This window comes from Cryptomeria japonica, chromosome 7 (assembly GCF_030272615.1).
Source record: "Cryptomeria japonica chromosome 7, Sugi_1.0, whole genome shotgun sequence".
In the NCBI taxonomy this organism is placed as follows: Eukaryota; Viridiplantae; Streptophyta; class Pinopsida; order Cupressales; family Cupressaceae; genus Cryptomeria; species Cryptomeria japonica.
In genome coordinates, this window is record NC_081411.1 from 649,751,469 (window position 1) to 649,773,172 (window position 21,704).

At 33.8% G+C, this 21,704-nt stretch overlaps 1 protein-coding gene across 1 annotated transcript in view; it reads left to right on the forward strand.

Moving 5' to 3' along the window:
- Window positions 1–21,493, forward strand: part of LOC131856891 (uncharacterized) — a 52,901-nt gene extending 31,408 nt beyond the window's left edge. The window contains exons 3-6 of the mRNA XM_059208847.1: window positions 18,459–18,755; window positions 20,367–20,525; window positions 21,100–21,246; window positions 21,422–21,493. Of these exons, the coding sequence (XP_059064830.1) occupies window positions 18,459–18,755; window positions 20,367–20,525; window positions 21,100–21,246; window positions 21,422–21,493 (675 nt within the window). The remainder of the gene's footprint in view (window positions 1–18,458; window positions 18,756–20,366; window positions 20,526–21,099; window positions 21,247–21,421) is intronic.
- Window positions 21,494–21,704: the final 211 nt, after the last annotated feature.

Below are 21,704 nucleotides of genomic sequence, written 5' to 3' on the forward strand. Positions count from 1 at the left end.
GATCTCCACAAAGTATACAATTGAAAAGTTATGCTATTCTTAACTTTTAAAGCCTTGAGATTGTTAAACTTCTATGCTTTATGACTAACCAAGAAAAACAACCAACCTTTGAGAGAATCATGTTGTTCTAGCAAAATGAGAATGCTTTTTGATGCATTGTTAATTCATCTTGACTAGTCAAAGACTTATATCCTTGTTTAACTATGTAGTTTACTAATCTAGAGGGAGCCCAGATAAACCTATCCTAATTTGAAGAAAGGAATATCACCCTAGAAGATAAAATGCTTTGCAACATTACCTTTTCTTGATTTGGATTTGGCAAGTTATTAAGATCCTTCTAGATTACTATGTGAGAACTAATAGCATGTGGACGGACCGAAGTAATATTGCACTTTTCAACCCCATAATGTTGAAAGGACTTGTCTTGTGGAGTTGAGCTCTTGAATATCCTTAATGGTGGATGGTCATTCCAAAAGTCATCCCAAAAAAGTTCATGAGCTCCATCATTGACTTCCTAGGTGAGATAAGGAGTGATGACATCTTTTCATGCACAAAGGAAATTCACATAGTTGAGCCTAAATGGGGATTTGATATTGTGAAGATCTTGACTGGGGAGGTTGAATCTAGGTACTTGCTCTGCATAATTTTGCACCACTTTGTGTTAGGCTATGAGTACATGTGCCACACCAATTTGGCACCTAGCAAATGGTTCTTGATTTCCAAATTATGAATACTTCCACTCCCCCTTTAAATTTGCCCTTACATATGGTATCTAATTCAAAACAAAGGGGTTTTCTTTTCTTGTCCTTATTCCCTCTCCAAAGAAATTGTCTAATTTTTTTCTCAATCTCATGAATGATGGATTTAGGATCTTGGACCACTTCCATATAATAGTTTGGTATTGCTTGCAACACTCTTGTAACCATTAATATCCTATCAGCTAAAGAGAGTTATCTCCCTTTCTATGAAGAATTGTTGGATTGAATTATGCTAAGGGTTACTTTATGCTAGTAAGAGGTCCTATTGGCTCCTATGAAAAGTAGAATTTCCAAATATTGACATGGTAAATGATCAATTTGGAATTTCAAAGATTGAATAATTATTCCTTTCAACACACTATTTGTGTTAAATAAATAAATCTAGATTTAGATGCATTGATCCTTTGTCCTAATGTAGAAGTATACTTTTCTAGAACCTTTTTTATTTGTTTTGCTTTAGCTAGGGAGAGATTAGATAGGGTTTTGATCACTCCAAACTAGATGATTGGAAATCTCACCCTTCCTTTAGAAATTATGTCATTTAAAGGATCCGATCATTATGCAATCTCCATTACTATAATAAAAAACAAAATAGATCAACATCATAGACCCTCCAAGTTTGAAACAATGTGGTTCATACATGGCCAATTCTTACCACTTCTACAACACTGGTGGTCTATTTCTCCCTTCATCCAAGGTTCTAGAATGTATCTGTTGTGTAAAAAGTTTTGATATATTATAGAGAAAATCAAAATTTGGAATATCCATGTGTTCAAGAATATCTTCAAACAAAAAGAACTTGTGCCTAATTCCTTATCAAAAGCAAACAATCGCATTATCTCCAATGGTCTAGATGTAGGATCCTATGAGCAATAGAAAAATTTATGAGAAGAATGGGCAAAACTTGTTGCTAGAGAAGAATTGTATCAGAGGAAAAAGTCAAGGGAATTGTGGCTTAAATATGGAGATAGGAATATAAAATTCTTTGATGCCTCCATTGAAATTAAGAAACAAAGGAACACTATTTTCTCCATCAAAGATGCAGCCACAATTACTCTTATCTAAGATGAGTAGCAAATACAAGAGGAACTAGTCAAGTTCTTTTCTAGTTTATTGAGCATCTCAAATCAGAATGATCCTCTAATACCTCAAAACAAGAATGATCTATTAGATTGCATACCTATTTTAATCTCCCAAGAAGATGTAAAGCGAAAAATTGAACCCTAGTGATTTCCCACCTAGGAGAGAGATAGGAAATCACTAGGATGATTTTCACTTGGGAGATACTTTACATTCAAAAGAGGGGTTGAATTCACTAGATCCAAACCCTAGAGTGAATAAGGATCTGAATGCTAAGTGAATTGCAAGGGTGCAATGCAATTTACCCTTTTGTAAATAGATATGTTGACTTGTTGACTATGTGGAAAAGAGAGAGAAAATGAGTGAAATGAGGAGCTACTAGTTTAGGGTCACATTGTAATTTCAGATTTGAGCTAATTAGACTGATACGGATCTACCCTACAAATTTGAAGAAGAGTTGTCAGGAGCGTGGTAGAAGTGTACATGGTCCTTCGAAAAATCCGCAAAATGAAAAGGGTTTTTCTGCCTCTATAAATGGAGTCTAAATCTAAAAATACAGCTATGCCCTTGCAACCTACACATAGAAAAGAAGGGGAGAATGGTTGTGGATAGGGGTTTGCCTCAGTCAAACTCTGGTTGAGGAATCAACCTTGAAAGAAAGTAATTACAAATGCTTAAATGTAAATAATAGAAATGTATACCTTGTAGATCTGTAATTTGTTGATGATGATTGCTTTGCTTCTTAAATTTAATCATAAGTGTTGCATGAAATGGCATGTAACATGACAAAACCCTAACACGCACACATGCTTGCAAATGAATGTTGTAATGTTGCTCCAATGGATGAATAAAGAAGACACATGAAGAAAGAAGACTTGATGAATGCTTGAAGACTTGAATGCTTGATGACGATAATGAAGACCTTCCACTTGAATTCCTGTTTATTATCCCCTATCATCCTTATCCCAAATGAGGGAATTTAATCTCCTTTTATATATGCCTCAAGGATTAATTTTTGATCACCAAAGGCCGACAAAGAAGGATTGCAAACCCCGAAGTCAGATTGTGCATAGGAAAATGGGCAAACCCAACATAGAGCCACCCTAAGAGGCTGAGATAGGGGCACCATGCCCCTGTCCTGACCTATTTTGGGGCCCAGACAGGGTTTGGAGGTAGGAATAGGTCTTGAGTAAGGAAGAACCCAAGGGTAAAAGTGCAGAAAGGGGTCTTGGTCAGAAAGGAGAGTGTCGACGCTAATGTGAGGACTTCAAATGTGGTTAAAATTGCTAGCGTTGCAATTTTATGACACTACAGAAGATAATTCTAATTTTCTCAAACCATTAACTATGGAGGAAATCAAAGCAACAATTTATCTCTCTACCCCCAGATAAAGCCCCAGATAAAGCCCTAGGCCCAGATGGATTCACAATTGGGACTTCATTTCTGTTGATTTACTACAAGCTTTAGAGGAGTCAAGAAAAATAAGAACCTTGCTTAAGTAATTCAATGTCACTCAAATAGAAATCATATCAAAGGTAAAAATTTTGAATTCTCTCTGAATTCAGGTCCATTTCCTTGTGCAACATAATCTACAAAATTTTCACTAAAACTATTTATTTGAGACTTCTTTCTTTTATATCCAAGATAATTTTTGAGGAACACGAGGGATTTTTCCCTAGCAGAGAAAAATCAAAAGAAGCTTTTGTAGCCCATGACGTATTTTTGCATTTTTTGGTATTTGTATCCCATCTAGTCACAACATTTGCTTTCTTCTTATTTATACTTTTCTTTTTCAATTCTTTAGTACTAGTTCTTCAAAATTATCTTCTTATGAGGTGTTGGAGTTTAATGCATCCATCCTATGGTAGCTTTTAATTCCTTAAGGCACTACCCTTTGGATTACTCTAGCTCCCCTTTGGAGTGCATCACTCTGAGAAGGTTTCTCCATATCTCTATAGAAATGTTTGGTATTTTCACAATTGAACATGGTATGATCTTCACCTCTGCAAAAAGTGCATTTAAGCCTTGTCGGCCCAATATACATATCCATAATGTCCTATCTTCTCATAATTAAAATATGTGGCATTATTTCTTACCCTATTTCCTCAGTGTCTACCTCAACCTCCTCTATAATTAGAATTTCTATTGTCATCCTGATAGCCTTGGTTATCTTGTGTTGCATAAATATTTTGATTATCTTTCCATGCAGGGATTTGGTATCCTACATCATTTGTTTCCTCCTAAATACAACTATGGTTTGAACAACATCCATTTTCTTCATTTTGGATTGGATTTTTTTGTCTAGGACAATCATTAGTGAGGTGTAAGTCCCAATCTTGGCAATAGGTGCAATACATTGTATTTGATTTAACTGATCTAGTGATAGACTATGTCTTTGCTTTGTTCTTAAGACAATCAGTCTAGATCATGTGTCCTTCCCTATTATAGTACATGTACCATATACTCTAAGGTTCAGATGACCTTATTTCTTGTTATATAGCTTACTTCTCTACTTGTTCTTGCAAACTCTCCATCAATTCTGTGTTTATGTTCTTCTTCTATTTTCTCCATTTTTGGGCTTCTATCTGATAGGCCATATAGGTCAATTCCATATATTTATGAAAATATCTACCATCTAAGTTGATTATGATATCCCGGTCTAATCCAAAGATAAACCGTTCTACCTTCTACTTCTTTGTTAGAGGCTCTTCTAGTTTTCTAAATACTTCATTAAATCTCCTATCATATTTCTTGGCAAATGTTGATCCTTAAGTTAATTTTCTCATCCTTGTGACACTCTCTATAGGGACTCTCGGTGTCCCAAAATCTAATAAGAATTTAGTTTTTACTTTGTCCCATGTAGCTGAATGCTTTGGATAATTCTACACATACCATTCTAGTTCTTCATCTCTCATTGATTTGACAAAGTCCAATAATCTCTCCTTATCTAGGAATTTACCAATCTTCTCCCAAATATATTCTCGAATGAAACAATGTTGTTTGGCATCAATGGTATCCACTCCAAATATAGGGATCTTAATTTTTGTATACATGGTGCTAGGGTTTATTTTCGGGTTGCTTGACAATTGTAAGTTAACTATCAGGTTCTTTACCGGTTTCTTCTTTGGTAATTGCTTCTCCTTCCTAGGATTACTATTTTGGGGCTTATTCTCTCTATCCCTTATCTATCCCTAACTTGATGTTAAAATATTCTTCACCTAAAATTTTGCTCCATGGTATCTCTTGCTAACTATTCTCCTGTGTTTGTTTTTGCTCTTCTTCTTTCTTTTCTTCTTCTCTTTTTGTTTTGGTGTCTCCTCTATCTTGATTCTCCTAGTCCTATTTATGGGTGGGGATGGGTCTTGGTCTAGGGTTAGTTTCGTTTCAAGACCTCTCTTAATTCTTTGATTTATAAAAGACATTTCATCTAGTCACACCTCTTCATTAATATCATGATCATTTACTTCTTCCTCTCTATTATCTTCTCTTAATTTTCCTACACTTGAGTTGACTAGTTTCAAATATTCATTAGTCCAGAGTGGGGTTCTTTCTGTAGTCTTTAAGGGCACCTTGAACCTATCATCCAACTAGACCATAATATTATTGAAATCTCTCGAGGGGTGTGGCAAGGAAGGAGCTATATTGCTACTACTTGACTCTGTTAATAGCCTCCTTTTATCTTATCCTTCAATTGTTGATTGAATCCCCAATGTCATTCCTTGTAACTTATCAAAGTGCATGTTTACACTTCCCAGGGTTTCCTCTTCTAGTTTAACTCATTTTCCTCTCTTTCCGACAACATCCACATTAGCACACTCAATAGAACCCTTATTGGTGCACTCCTCTCTTCTCCTTTGTCTTTCTTCTATGTCCAATGAGTGTCTCAATCTCATTTCTTCTCTGTTAGGATTAACCATTGTGTCTACTTTCCTTGTCTTTGTTTTCTCTTTGATCTATCTTGAATTCTTGTTATCTCTATTTTCCATGAGTGTTTGTTATTTGGTCATCCATTACTCCTATCCCATGGTGGCTATTTGTTTGGTTCTCTCAATAGTCACATCTCTTCATACTTTTTTGGACTTTTTCCCCCTTACCATTCCCCATCCCCTTGGAATATGACCCCCTCTCATAGGATAGATGTCAAGAAGATAGACTTTTTTTTATCATTTTATCTACATTTCCTCTTCTTCCTCCAATCCGCTATCGATTGAAATTTTGAAACTTTTTTGTTCCTGGCAATGGATTCATTGTTAGCAAGAAATCTAAAGAAGACAGACTGGAGTTTCATTCCGAAAGGATATTTGCTAGTTGTAGTCTATAACCTCATAATCGATCTTGTTGAGGTGGCAATTAGATGTATTCTAGATCTAGTCTAAGTACTTAATAAAAAAGAAAACATCATATACAACATTGGGATAGTAACACAGATCCCTTTATATTGATATCTTAATGAGAAATGTACATTCCTTATATCTCCTTTATAATATATATCTTCCATATCTTTTTTATTACCTTAGTCATATAATTAGTCATACACTTAGTCACCTAGTGATTATCTATCCTATCTCTACTTATATCTCCTTTTAGGCATGCAACCCTTTGACGATATCTTTTTAATCTATTCTAGAACTCTATTATTGGATTACACACTTATCTCTTTGAATTGGTGTCTGTAGCCTCTTTTCCGATCAACATTCCCCAATGTTATGTAATGAAAATTTAAGATCTTAGTCTGCATCCCTAGGCTAGGTTCTCATTTCCACACATATTAGAAGCTCAACTTAAAAATGGCCCTCCCACAAGATGGATGACATGTACAAATGATAATGCATCCAATTACTTGATTGATCTACAATTTTTCCTTTTTATAATTTTTTGACACACTTTTTTGTAGCATTGTAAATTGTCACCAGGCCAATTTACACCTAATGTTTGTGCCCCTACTTTGGCGTGTCCTATCCTCATCACCTATGTAGGTCCATTTTGTACACATTATTCAGTTTTGATGCCATGTACACGTAATTAAGGATTCCTTGGTGGGGTACCTTTCTCCCCGAGGCTTCATTGTGGTCCCTTTTTTATAAGGACCATGGCACCCAACACCATGGTCACTCTTAGTGGGGCACAATTTTGAATTGGGGCAAGGGTCCTATCCCTTCAACGAGAACTCATCTTCATGGCTCCACATAATTGTTGGAGGTCAGCCTAATCGATAATTTACCTAGAGACTCCTATATAAAGACATTTGATCAACCTAATTTCATATCTCCAAGAATCATAAGTCTCCACCTACATTCCACCTAAAGCAATCTTGCATCCGTGAAGCATTCATTATCAAGCATTTTCAGAGATCTTCAAAGCTGCATATTCTTCATTCAACCATTGTGGAGCAAAATTACACCATTTATATGTAAGCATGTGTGTTTGATTAGGGTTTTGTCATGTTCATGTCATTTCATACAGCATATGTGATTGCATTCAAGAAGAAAATCATCATCATCAATAATTGTAGATCTAAGGTATATCTTTCTAGTATTTATTTCAATATTTGCACTATTTCATTCAAGGTTAATTCCTAAACTGAGGTTTGACTTAGGCAAACCCCTATTCCCAATAATCTCCCCTTTCTTTCTGTGTGCAGAAAACAAGTACAGAGCTATAATTTTTGAGATCAACATAATATGTAGAGACGAACATGTTTTGTTTTGGACGATGGAAAGTTTGAAGGATCATGGAAACCACCACCATGGTCTCGACAATCTAGGCTAAATTTAGGGGAGCAAATCCATATCATATTCTATTAATGTAATCTAGGTTTGTGGCTCTGTGCGACGATTTTAGCTCATTGTTTATGCCCGATCTCTTCAATATCCACACATTTACCTTAATTTCAGCATCTCCAACAAATTCAATTCAATTCAGTCCAAGGGAAAGGAGAGCCCCATCAAAAGGACTTGGAATCAGATTAAAACCATGCTACCCCAAGTTTGTAGGATGAGGATGGTAGTGGACAAGGGTATGCGTTTCTGGGATGGTGATTTTTTTTGCCAATTTTGGGGACGGCTAGGGGATGACAAAGGAGATGGTTGTATAAAAATAGGGAAATATATAGAGAAATTTAAAATATTCATATTAAAACATGGATAAAGAATGCACATATACATTATAGAACCGTAACATATAAGAACTAGCAATGCTCTTATGCCAAATTTGTGTGAAATTGAGAGTCAAATTCAAATTGCTTAAAAAATTCATTGTCAAACTTAATTGTCAATATGCAGAATTCACTAGGATGTCCCCTAGGAGTCCCCTATCCCTAGGATGGGGATGCTTGAAAAAAGACCAAGAACGCATCCTCGGGTAATGTAGGATCAAAATCTAGGTTTATTAGGCTTAGATCTATCAAATCCAAATCTTTCCCTAATGTAATGGTTCCTAAGCAAAATTAGTGGTTTTATCACATTTAATGGTGGAAACCCTAGTTTTCACCATCACAGTTTTGACAACTATTAATGACTCATAAAAATAGCCCATATTCTAAATAAAATAATACTTGACTTTTAGATTATGACACAAAATATCTCTATGAGAAGTAATAAAATGATTGAGACACCAAATAGAAAAGAACTAGACAATAATTAACTTACCTTTATAAAATTATTAAAAAAGTCAGCTTCACTCTTCAAACTACAAATGTACAATTTAAACACTAAACAAAATCAAGTGAAATTACTAATTTTAATGACTTTTGTTAATTCAAAATTCCCTGTAGCAGTAGAGTTCCTTCACAAACATGAACATTGATTGCATCTAATGGAGCTTGAAGCCTTACACATATCTCTATTAAAAAATAAAAAAATAAATAGATTATACAAATTCCCTTTGAAAAATAAGAATTCATATCCCTTGCTCTTTCCTTCAAAACATGGGAGACTAGAATCTCATTTTCTAAATTAAATTGGGTGCTAATTTACCCAATTTATAAATGCCTTGGAGGAATGAGAAAATAAAGACCTTGGAATTGGAGATCCTTTGGTGTGTGGTTCATAAGATAATGTGTATATATATAGAAGAAGGTGGTATCCTAAATGTAATTCTTTCATTACAAACTCTAAAAAACTTTTAAAAGTAGAGCTTGAGCAAAAAATTGTATTCTTTTTCAAAATGCTCTAGCAAAAGGATAAAATGAATTGAGTTGAATCTATCTATTGTAGAGTTCTTTTGTTGTGCCTTGTGTAAAACCACAAATATCAACACTCACCATGGGGATTCCAAGCAACCCAAAATTTAAAATTGTAGGTGTAATAGTAATAGATGCCCGCTAACTCACCCGGCTGTACTCTAATCGTTTGCCCGTACCCGCCATTGATAGTAGGAGGTATAGTCGGGGGGGTTCAATAGGGCTAAACTATGACTAAACCAGACCCTTAGAATAGTAGGGGCCCGGCACTCTACTAGAATTCCCCCCCACCCAGAGGAGGGGGGTGCCGAAGAACCATAGAGTACCAAATATTATCACATGTTGCAACATTATCACATGTCTAATGTGAAACATGGACTCCAAATCCAATGAAGGTAGTGTTAGCATTTTATGCTCCTTTACAACCCATTAGTAATAACTATTTTGTAAGATATTACACGGGTTATCCATCATTTTGTGCTTCTAGGTTGTATTTTTTCCTTTATTTCCCCTAGATAGTTGCCCCAATTGCAAACCCAAAAAATTAGCTAAGTCAAGGAGATGGTCAAAGATTTTAGGTACGTTGGGTACACGCCTTTATTGAAGGTTCCATGTCTATTGGGAACTCCTTTACTAACTTGTCAGTGATTTCATAGGTATCAGAAAATTCCTAGTTCTTATGAAATGTTTGATAGGTTTCTCCACATGATTAACTCTCAAAGGTAATGAAGGAGGTTTCATAAGAACCTGGAAATATTGGTTCCTCGTTCCCATGGAACCCCTAGCAAATAAAAAGAAAAGGGCTTAGTTGCAAAAGAAAAGATAAGGAAATTGTTACATTGGTTTTGGTGGTTCTTGGAACCACAAGAAAGTTTGATCACCAATAGAGGGAGGAACTTAGAAGAGACTGAGGAAAAGAAGAAAACAGGAGAAAAGAGCGAAGAAGGCATTGAAGCTTCCCATTATTCTTAGAACTATGGGAACATCCAATGAGGTTTCCAAGTCTCCCTTGACCTCCAAAAGAGAAAAGCTTGGGTGAGGTAGAGGAGGTGAGAAGAACTAAAGTCAAGGTTGGTTGTGGCAAAGGGTGAGAGGATAACACCAAAGTGTCATTTTTTGCACTTACCGACCTCTACAAGGCCATTAATATGCAACCACTCTAGCAATTACCCAAATCTAATGTCATGTGGATTGAACATGATCATTTTTAATGCATTTATAAAATGAATCTTGTTTTGGGAGAAACTGGTTCCCTTGTTGCATTCATTGTTGTGAACCTCCTTTTTGTTAGCCAGCCAAGCTTGGGCCATGTTTCCAATGGATTTCATGAGATATTTTCTGCACTTTATTCTCAAATTGACCAATATTGGCACTAGAAAGGGTACTAGGAATGTTCCTCACAGATTCAAACTAGATTGTTTTGTGCAAACATGTTAGGGTTTTTAAAGATGATAGTTAGGGTTCTCTTTTTGCCATATTCTCTCTTCCTTTTTCTTTCATTCTCTTGTTGTGCATAAAAGAGATCTTACTACTCATTGTAAATGTTCTTCCCTTAGATTTTGGAGTAGATACATGTAATTTCACACTTTTGCAACTATAAATTGACTTTGTACCTCTGCATCAATAGGAAAATTGTCATTTTTCATAATTTCTATTTTTTAAATTCTATGCAATCTTATTACCTCTATGTGTGAGTGAATTTTATTATCTTCTATGTATGTGTAGTACATTGTTTTGGTTTTTAAAGATAATTGTGGATATCTCTTCCCTCTTAGTGCCTTATCAAAATCAACCTCTATGCATACCTCTAGTAAATGATACAATAGATAATTGTGAGTATTCCTTACACTTTCTTGTTGATTCTATGTATGTTTTGGGCAGGGAGAAACCATTCTAAACTTGGTGTGTCACCTTTCATTTTTTATTTTTCATCTTCTCTCTTTTCTCCTAGAAAATTCAAAAAGTAGGAGTATGATTGTAGTTGTAGGGTTACTATATTGAGTTGGATCAATATTTTGCAGTTAGTTTAGAGAGGGAACCAATTTTTTATTTGGAGGCTCAACTTGATTTAGCAAGGTCCCACAACTTAAATCCATTCCCATGTTTTCATTGAGTAGTAGAATTTTTGATTTAATAAAGGATGCATATTTAGATTGATAACTTGTAGAACTTAAGAATAGTGTGCTCTAATGATTATTATTCCTAATACCCAAGTCGCAAGTCATGAGCTCAAATAATATCTACCTCTGTGATGAAAGAAAGGGCCTACTAGAGCCCCACTATATCGACTCCTTAGTTGCTTTGCATTTTTTATATTTGATGTAGGAGCAACTGGGGAACCCATGATAGAAGATTCAAAGGATGCAGATGGTAGAAAAGTTTCAATGATGACGATGAAGATGAGGGGATGGTGTTGGTATTGGGGATGTGAATTCTAGCTTGTACTCGTTGTTGTAGTGATCAAGAATGCAACAAATTTAATATTGAGTGCCCAATGTTCTAAGACTAATAGTGATAGATCTAGAAAATGAAATGTAAAACCCTATAGCTTCATGTTGTTCAAAAACTAGAAAACAAGCAATCATAACATACCATAAAATTGCATTATTAGAAAAAAACATGCCAAACGCTTCTCATAATCCCAACAAGAAAGCATGAAACTAAACCTAGATATTGAGGATTGAGAAATGTGTCAAATTAGCAATGGAGGTAAGAGTACCTATGATACCATAAGATAATTCTAGTCCAGGTTTAACAGGCAAATAATATTATATTTCTTTCTATAATTTATTCATTCATACATTTCATATTTGTAGGATTTCGAACTCTTGTATTGTAGGAGTGCTCCCATAACAACTCCCTAGCATTGATGAGTTGTTTTAACAATTCGTAATACTAACATGGACTATTTTGTCAAAGACCCATTGCCAAAGATTTGACATCAAGATGAATTTACACACTAAGATTTTGATGCCTTTGTGTCTTGAAGTGCGGTTTGTGTGTTACTCTTTTTTTCATGCTCTTGGTCCTATACACTATATTGGTCTCATGGATGATATTAAAATCTTCCATTTGTTCATGTATAGATGGTTACAAAGCAAGCATATAATTTATTGTGAAAGAAAAATAAAAAGTTGTCCTCTCAAGATTAAGAAGCAATAAATTAATAAAAATATTGTGTAATCCACACAATAAATAAATCTCTTTTCCTATCAAATTGGCAAATTTATAAAATAAATAATTGAATAAAATTAAAATATATCCCCAAAAAAATTAATAGACTGAATCTCCTATGATTCATTACATTCATTACACCCATTATTTTTTAGTTTCTTAAAACATATATTTTTTCAAAAATATATAAAATAAATAAATCAAATTATAATTTTTCACAATAGTATTAATGTCCTTAACAATACTTAATAATAGTAATTTTCTAATTTTCTAAAATATATATAATTTTTTTATAATATAATATAAATTAATTAATTATAATTATCAATAACAGTGTTGATGTTGTTAACAAAGTGATAATTATCATGAATTCAAAATATAAACATGATTCATAACTCAATGAACAAATATCAATGAGGGGGGCTTAAATTTGATGATCATATGATTATTTAGTAATTTTTATTGCAATTGAGAACAAGTTATATTACATAAAATGATATATAAAAAAAATATAAGATCATCTTGTAAAATATACTTTTCAAAAATAAAATATATTTTCACATTTAAAAGATAAGTTTGATTAGGTATTGCAAATGTTAAATTGACAGTCATATTGACTATGAAACTAGAAAGTTGACTACATCCATATTACTATTTTAGCATAGGTCTGATTGCAAGTTTCAACCATTGGTGTCCATAGAATTTTCAAAATATCTTATAAAGTTTTGAAAGTATTTTATAAAAAAAGAAATATCTTATAAAAGTCTAATTTAATTTCTTTGTATTTAAGACCTTTTTTTTTGGATTATTATGGTGTGGGTGATTTAGATCAAAGCATTCTACTCTAGACAATGGAGTTACATTAAGGTATGCTATTGGAAAAATTTGGGATGGAAGTAAAGGTGGTTATTATTATTATTTTTATTTCAAGTAGGTTTTTGAAATGGTTTCCAGAGATGAGCAATGTTGCAAGATGGAGCTTGGTATTCCAATGTATTTTAATACTGTTGTTACTTGGCTATATGAAGTGTTCTTAATCAAAATTAGAACTTAACCAAACATCTCTAAAAAAATTAAGAGTGACATTGGAGTTAAGCATGGGTACCCTCTATACCCACTCTTTGTGGCCTATACATTGGCAAACTTGAAGAATGGCTGAATTTGCAAGGTGGGAATGGGGTTCGCCTAGGGGAATATGTGATAATATTTCTTTTATATGTAGATGACCTTATTTGATTGTCAAATATGCTAATGGGTTACAAGATAACCTAAATTCCCTTGAGCACCTTTGAAGATCAATTAACATGCAAGTCAATATCAACAAGACTAAAACCATGATTTTCTCCAATAAAAGAAAAAATATACAGCATAAGCTCTACATTGATGGAAGTATTTCTTGAAGAGATAAATGAGTACAAATATCTTGGTATTGACCTCAACAACAAGCTTCTAAGTTGGGAGAATTGTCAAAGGAAAAGAACTTTGGGAGGTTGGAATACTTAGTATGGCCTTCAAAACAGATGTATAGAGACAAAGTTTTCATTATATAAAGCGGGACGGGCCTAGACCTATCACAAAAGCAACACTCAATGAAAGAAGGATGAATCTCACATTGGTGAGAATAAGAAACTAAACTAGAAAACCAAATCTTTTGACTAAAGCTAAGAACTTGAATGAAACAAGGGTCTCGGCCCTAGATTGAAAACTTCTCTTTCTCAACACAAGAAAGAGGGAGAGAAGAGGTAACAAGACCTTCCCTCCATCTACAAACTATAGATAAAGAAATACTATCATTCAAAATCCCACAAGGAGGGGAAGGAATAGGAGCTCACCCTTTTGAGGACAAACATCAAATGAAGGGGGAATGAAAGGATAGGGTGAATGGTAAACAATGTCCACCAAAGAAGACTGGACTAAAGTGGAAGCCAATTAAGAAACATGAAGAGAGTGCACAAATGGAGGAACCACGACAAGGTCCTCAAGATAAGACAAGGCCATCCCAAAATCTGAGAATTCATCAAAATCCTTAGAGGAGACATCCTCTGAAGAGATAGGATCCTCAATAGTCAAGTGATCACCTGTATGATTCTTCCACTCAGTTGCAAGACCCTTCCAATGTCCTTGAGAGTAAAACAAATCCAAGTGATTGGTAGCAAAGCAATGACAAGATCAGAAAGGTATGCCTTCATAATCCAAAGGTTGAATCCAAGTTTGATCCCCAACCATCAAAACCATGTCTTGATGAAGAGGCATGGAGAGGTCAATGTCCACCGAAAAGTGAGCAAAGTAGAGACAAAATTATGAGAGTGAAAAATTAATTACTCTTTTTGTTATTAGTAATTCTGAGAGTGCTTTATAGGTGTGAGATATGGGCTAGTAGCACATTAGAGATAAAGTGGAAGCAAATAGAGAAAATTTAAAGGACATGATCACTTGTAAGTTTAGAATAAAAGTTTTAATCCTATATGAGATCTTATTGGATCCATTGCTATGGTAAGTCTCATAAGATATCTCATTAGAATTGATCAAATAGAAGAAATCAAATAGTCTAAAGTTATCTTCAACGAGATTCTAAGTGAGAAAGAATTCATGCATCAAAGAAAACAATAAATAGATATTTACTAGAATGCTTTCCTTAATTTCAAGGAAGAAATCAAAGCTTGTGAACAAAAATGCTAAAGAGAGAAGAAATATTATCTTGAGGTAAACCTCAGATCATTAGCAAAGTATACACAGGATGAATATCCTGTGAAGGTTAAAATGTTTTGATTGCTGAGCTAAGAATTAATTCACATCGAGTCTGATATGAAAATAGAAGGTGGGGAAGGTCAAATGAAACATGAAAAAGTAGAGTATATGACTTTTGTACAACTGTAGCAGTGAAATCAGAAATATACTTTATTCTTTAATGCAATGTACCTAAAATTACATTAGGGTCAAATATGCTAGTATATTGGCAGATGGTACACTATCTGATTTATTTATGAGGAAGACAATTGAAAAAGTAGAACTCATAATCAGTCTGAACCAAACCAAAAAAAAGTCAAAAACAAGAACGACAGAATTGATTGTCTCATAAACCGTTTTTTAAGTCTTTGACATTTAAAAGTTATTCTTACTCTATTCCATTCTGTATAAAGATCTTATCTTTCAGTTACAACATTTGAAAGTGGTGTGCAGATAGAGATAGTTTTACAACTCCGACAAAATTGTCAACCACTGGTAAAAAATGGGCCAACGATCGGCAATAAAGGTACTGCCAATTGGGCAGTCGCCTTTCAAATGATGTGTGCGAAAATTGTTCGTCTCATTAGCAGGCGTAAAGTTGAGCTAATCATGGTGCACACAATTTCAACCCGTGAGTTACAACATGCTGTTTTAATGGTTAAATATAAGGAATGGCATTCATGTATGTGGCAGATTCATTGCAGAGCTTCGAGTGCATGCACACCATCCTCTAGAATATTTTAGATGGGAAATTCGAGTCACTGTAAAACCCACGAGGGATAGAGTCGGGTGTTTTTTTCTTTTTTTCCATCAGTGGAAGTATCCAATGGAGATTTGGGTTATCTTAGTGGTGTGGAGAAAGCGTGTGAACTAAGCTGGAAAGTGTTATATGTAAGATGAATTTCATGGTGAACAAAGTTTGTAATTAAGTTGGAAAATGTTATATATGAGATGAATTTGATGAGTTTCGTTTTTCTTTTGAATAATGATAAAATTTTAAAAATCTTTTTTAAAATTAGTTTTGTTAATGAAGCAAATTCTTAATCTATTAAATTTTTTTAATTCAATTTTTTATTGATGTTCTTAGAGAATGTAATGTTGTTACTAACTGTTTGACTAAATAGACGTTTGATGTTGATTGTGATTGAAATGTTATAGATTGAAGATCTCTATCTTCAACCCATTCTTCACAATTTCTAGCACTTCTTCAGAATGATTTGGGTTGAAGTTTTGTTTGTGTTTAGATTGTTTCAACTTTAGTTTTGTTACCCATAAATTTTTAAACTTCGGATAGGAAGTAAATCCTTATTGACTCTTCTCCTTTTCTTCTCTTGTCGTGGCTTGTCTGCGTTTCTTAACCTCTGTCGCAAGATTCTTAATTATTAAAACTGCCTGATCACCCAACCGACTTGGGGAAGTCTACATAAAGTCAACGCCCTCAGGGAGTCGGACTTGTGGTCGCTTTTGAAATGAGTTTGATTATTGTGGACCTCCCTGATCTCCTGACTTTCCGCTATTCCTCATATTGTGATGAATATTGAGCTTCCTCAAGGTTTTAAGGGAAATCTTCAATTCCCAGTAAGGATATTCTAGCAATGTAATTTCAAGTTATTTCAGTACCTTGTCGGATGACAGCACGAGTTGTGGTAAAGATGGGTCATGCTTGGGCGTCGACAAAATTAAATGAGCTTGTTAGACCAATAAGAGTAACGACTTCTTGCCTTTCTCATCCCAACCTCATCCATTGCCACGTCATGCACTGCTTCCAAGGAATAAATCAAGGGAAGATTTAATAAATACCATCATTAATGGCCATTAAGCAACCAAGAATACAAAAAAGGTGGTGGCATGCGTTACTACGTTTGATTATGCCATATTTTGCAGAGAACATTAAAGATAGCTAAAGGAGGAAATTGTCATGATTTTGCACGTATCAGAATGGTTTTGCTTCATGACAATGAGCTACAATTTCACAATCCAGAATTGAATTGGCTAGAAAAAGAGCAGGAGGATATAGTCCGACAGTTACGATCTTTTGCATGGAAATCACAAACTGATTTTAGTGAATATAGGAAGGTCATCACCATATTAGATAAGATTGTAGAACAAGCTGAAAATCACTAACAATGCTTACAAGGCGAGCTCGCAACAGGAAGGAACTCGAATAATTAGCCTCGACCAAATGGTGCTCCAAGCTAGGAAGGGTCCTGTGGTACAACCAGATGTTGAGACATCGCAAGAACATTCTTTTGGACCTGTCTGACATTTTCCAAGCCACTGTTTTTTATGAAGAAGAATTTGAAGATATCTTGTTGATGCTAATTGAAGAAGAAGAGAAGGCAAATGAGATTGATAGATGGATTGTAGAGAAAAACCCGATACCTGATGATGGAGCCTGAGTGTGGTGACCTTATAGCCTTATCTGTTGTGAAGCGGTCTATATTTTGATGATGCTCATGGAATTTTTGTTTTGAAACGGTCACTTTCAAGGCTGTTACTTTAGTAACCATTTCTTTGGAATGAAAAGAAAGGGGTTAGGAGTTATAAATAAGTAGATTAGTTAATCTTTTAGGGATCTTTTGGGCAAACTTTGTTTTTCTCTTAAGAACAAAAGCTTCTTTTAGCATATTTTTGTTTTTTTCTGTTTTGAATATAGAAAATTTGATGGTGGCTTTAGATATTCATAATCTTTGAATGATGGTGTGTAAATGTTTTTTGTTCTTTTGAATGGTTATCGGTGGATGCATCTATATTTGAAGTGGTGAATAGTTTCAAGTTTTTCCATTGCTGCAAAATTATTGTCTTTGAATGGTATTTTGTAGTGACCTAGTTGTTTCAGAATCTCGGAAAATCTAAAAGTATTTGTATTTTGTGCATGCCTTTTCAAAGCTTTCTGGTTAAAATCTCCTTCCTTATTTTCTTTCTGGTGAAAAGCATTTCAGTTAATTTCTATTCATTGAATATCATCAGAAGGTAGCTGCCACCCTGTAAAATAAGTAGAGAATCAATCAGTAATTAGTTTTAGACTGGTTCAACTGTGGTATAGAGTTAGGTGATAAATCCGTTATTTTTAAATATAAAGATATTAGATCAATAATAAACTTATTTGAATTTTTATTCCATGAGGTTTTTGCTATTTATAAATCTTTATATATTTTCTTAAAACTAAAATATTTATAAATATTTTAAAAAAGAAAGACAACACAAATACTGAAAACTGATAATATATTTTAAGTGTGCATCCTGGTAGTTGATAAGCAGTGTGCAGGACTATACATATAACTTATAAGTGAATTCCACTTTTTGTCAGGAGACTTGCAATTTGTTTTACAGAACTTCTAAGGAAAGAAGATAAATCAGATTTTAGCTGGGTTTATTTAAAAAAAGGAAAATGGAACTGTTCATCATGAGATGGCTAAAAATGACAATGGTAAAATACCACAAAATTTAAAATTAAACTTTCTTATTGTAATTATGCTGGTTTTGATCGATTTCTGATGAAGGTCTCATTGAGGGTGTCGTGGTTTCTCCTTACACAGGTCAGGCATGGAACACGTACACCTACAGAAAAGAGAGCAAAAGAGCTAAAAAAGCTGGAGAAGATTCTAAACTCTGCAGGGCACACGATTGAGGAAGACGCCTACGAGTCAAAGCAGGGACTGCCATCTTGGTTAATGGGGTGGCGATCTCCTTGGGAGAGCAGGAAAACAAATGGAGAACTAACACGCGAAGTGGAAGAAGAGTTGTATCATTTGGGAAAAAGAGTTAGAGAAAGATTTCCAGAACTGTTCAATGAAGATTATCATCCTGCTGTCTATTCAATAAATTCAACCCACGTTAGGCTTTGATCTTTCTGATATTAAATGTGGAATTTATTCACATATTTTTCATATATGGTTTTTGTACCAATCAACCCTTACTACTAGGAAGAAAACTGCTAATGTATCATATCTATTTAGAGATTATAAAATCTAGTTTCTATTGAATGTCATCAAGGTTCTTCCATGTTGATTCTAGATATATCTCAATCCATTTATTTGCACTTAATAAAATTTTTAATGTATTGAATTTCATTTGAGGGTTAGATGATACTATGATTAGAGTAGACAATACTATGCTTAGAATATATGTTAGTATGTTTCTGTTTATTTTGTTATTTATTTGTAGTCAAAATTTAAAATCTTAATAAATAATATTTGAAACAAGTATAATATAATTCATTGATCTTTATATATAAGAGATAATTAGTGAAAAAATATATAACTATTGTAATATTGGTAATTAAAATTATTATCTTCATATTAGAAATAAAATATTCTTTTAAGTTGTAGGAAATTTATATGGATAATTTAATTTTTATGAACTTATATCATAATACGTATTTGACAAAAAATTATGCATAAGATATGTTTGGTTAAGGAAAAAAGAAGTTTTAGAATATTTCAAAATCTTGTGCAAAAAATAAAAGCCCCTACTTCTAGATTTTATATTTAAGGGGATGTTTTTGGTTAGGAAATTGCTAGGTTGTTCAAACCATTTCTTTCATAATTTCACGAGAGAAAAACATGCATACATGTTTACGAAATAATCACAATGCAAAGATGATATATCCGAAGAAAATGTGGAAAGAGAAAACAAAGCCTCCAAAAGTATCCATGCCCAATGGATTATTCAACTATGAAACATTATAATAAACTTATAGTGTCTCCTTTGAATACTTTTGAAATATCAAACTCAAATGAATCATCATTAAACAAGTGTAGGCAAATGTCAAACAACTGTCTCAAGAATAGATAAAGCTAAATCAAAGCCATTGCAATAGAAAATTGAACAATGAGATTAGGATGTGGTTAGGACTCACTAATAAGAGTTGAAGGAGCTGGAGGATTGAAACTCACGAAAGTCTCTAAAAGCATAAGGTGAACAAGAAGAGAAGGTCCAACATCTAGAAAAGATTCATTATCTTGAGAGAAACCATCAATTAGAGAGTCGAAAGCATAAATAGTAAAATGATCTTTATAAATATTTCCTTCATCACATCGTTGCATCATAGAATGGACAATCAAATTTTAGATAATTAAGTCATCAGCATTTCAAAAAGAGACTCTCATAATCAAGCAATTCAAGACCTATCCACCACCTTCAAAACAATACCAATGTCCTCCAAAATAATGTAGGGTGACCCATATCCACCAGGTTTCAGTGTATAGAGTTTGTGTATTGTTCTACATACTTTTTGATTCTTACACCCTAGACTAGCAACTGTTGTTTGTTCAATTAATACTCTCGCTGAGACGGTCAAAGAGGAGTAATGCTTTATTTAAATATCTTTATACCATTCTTATGCATTACCTCATGTCAGTCATCTTTATTTGAATATGCTATTCTTTAAAAATTTGCTATAGTTACTGAGAATTTTGTGTAAACATATTGTTTGTAAGCTGCAGGTTCCTCGAGCCTCGGCTAGTGCAGTGGCATTTGGCATGGGTTTATTCGCTGGGAAAGGAGGCCTCGGACCAGGTCGGCAACGGGCATTCACTGTTACAAGTAATAGTCTAGAAAAAGATACACTTTTGCATTTTCATGATGCTTGCGAAACTTACAAGGTAATATATGTTCATTCTAAACCATAGTAGTTTTAAAAGCTTTTGCTTTACTTCTAAATTTCATAATCATTTCAAATGTATCCTCTTGATGAGAAGTAGTAAATCCTTGGATATAAATAATAACAAAAGATATTTTCCTTCCTTACCTTTGTAGGAGAGATTTTCCTATTCCTAATGCTCTGATGTGAATCGCTTGATCTCTGGGGTAATATAAAATCTGTTTCTTAAAAAAGGAAGGTTTAAGCTTAATGTTAGACATGTTTTGTGGGGCACATTGGATTCAATAGTTAATGATTGTATGATAATTATGTGCATAAATTTATAAAAGAATAGTTCTTCTATCTACTTCTAAATTTAGGAATTTTATATTGCAAGTGTCTACTTTTTCTCCAAGATGGCAATTTACATCACAAAAAAATCATATCAATGTTCCTATATTAGACGGCAGGCTTGATATCAATCATCTGCGTTTGCATTGGCCCGTATATTTATTTATTTATTCTTTTTGGTGGAACATGGTTGGTTGAACATAATTTGTGTTTGTCTGCTTAAGACGTGGTGTCAATCATTGCAGGACTTCAAGAAGAAATGTAAGACTAAAGTAAAGGCTAAACTTAGAGCTGATGTTTACAAAACAGTTTCAACTTCATTGGCAGAACTCTATAGGTTGAAGTTTACGGAAGAGAATGGGGTGGAGTCCCTTTGGTTTCTTTGCAAGCAAGTAATTTCCTTTTTTTTTTGAGACTCCCCTTGTGTATTTGTTTTGGACAGGAAATCCATTTTTTTTATATTGACTTGACTGTATTTTAGGTTGCCTAAACAAGGGTAACATATTCGTGTCAGCAGTCAGGTTTGTATATGAATTTTCATTATGTATATGGTCATTTTCAATGTAGGAACCAGCCTTACTGGACAAAACTGATCAAGCTTGTGGACTTTTCAACCAAACTGAGGTGAGGCTATTTTGACATACGTTCATTGGCATTTATGTTCCTATTTTACATTGTATCCTGGTTGAAAAGATATTGCAGCTGACAAGCATGTGTTATATGACTAGAAAATGTTAAAAGTGCATTATTTTTGTTAGTTGATCATGTTCAAAATATTTTTCTTTTCTAATTAAAAGATAAAAATAATTTTATATTGTTTGATTTTTTATGAATCAATGAAAGGTTTATA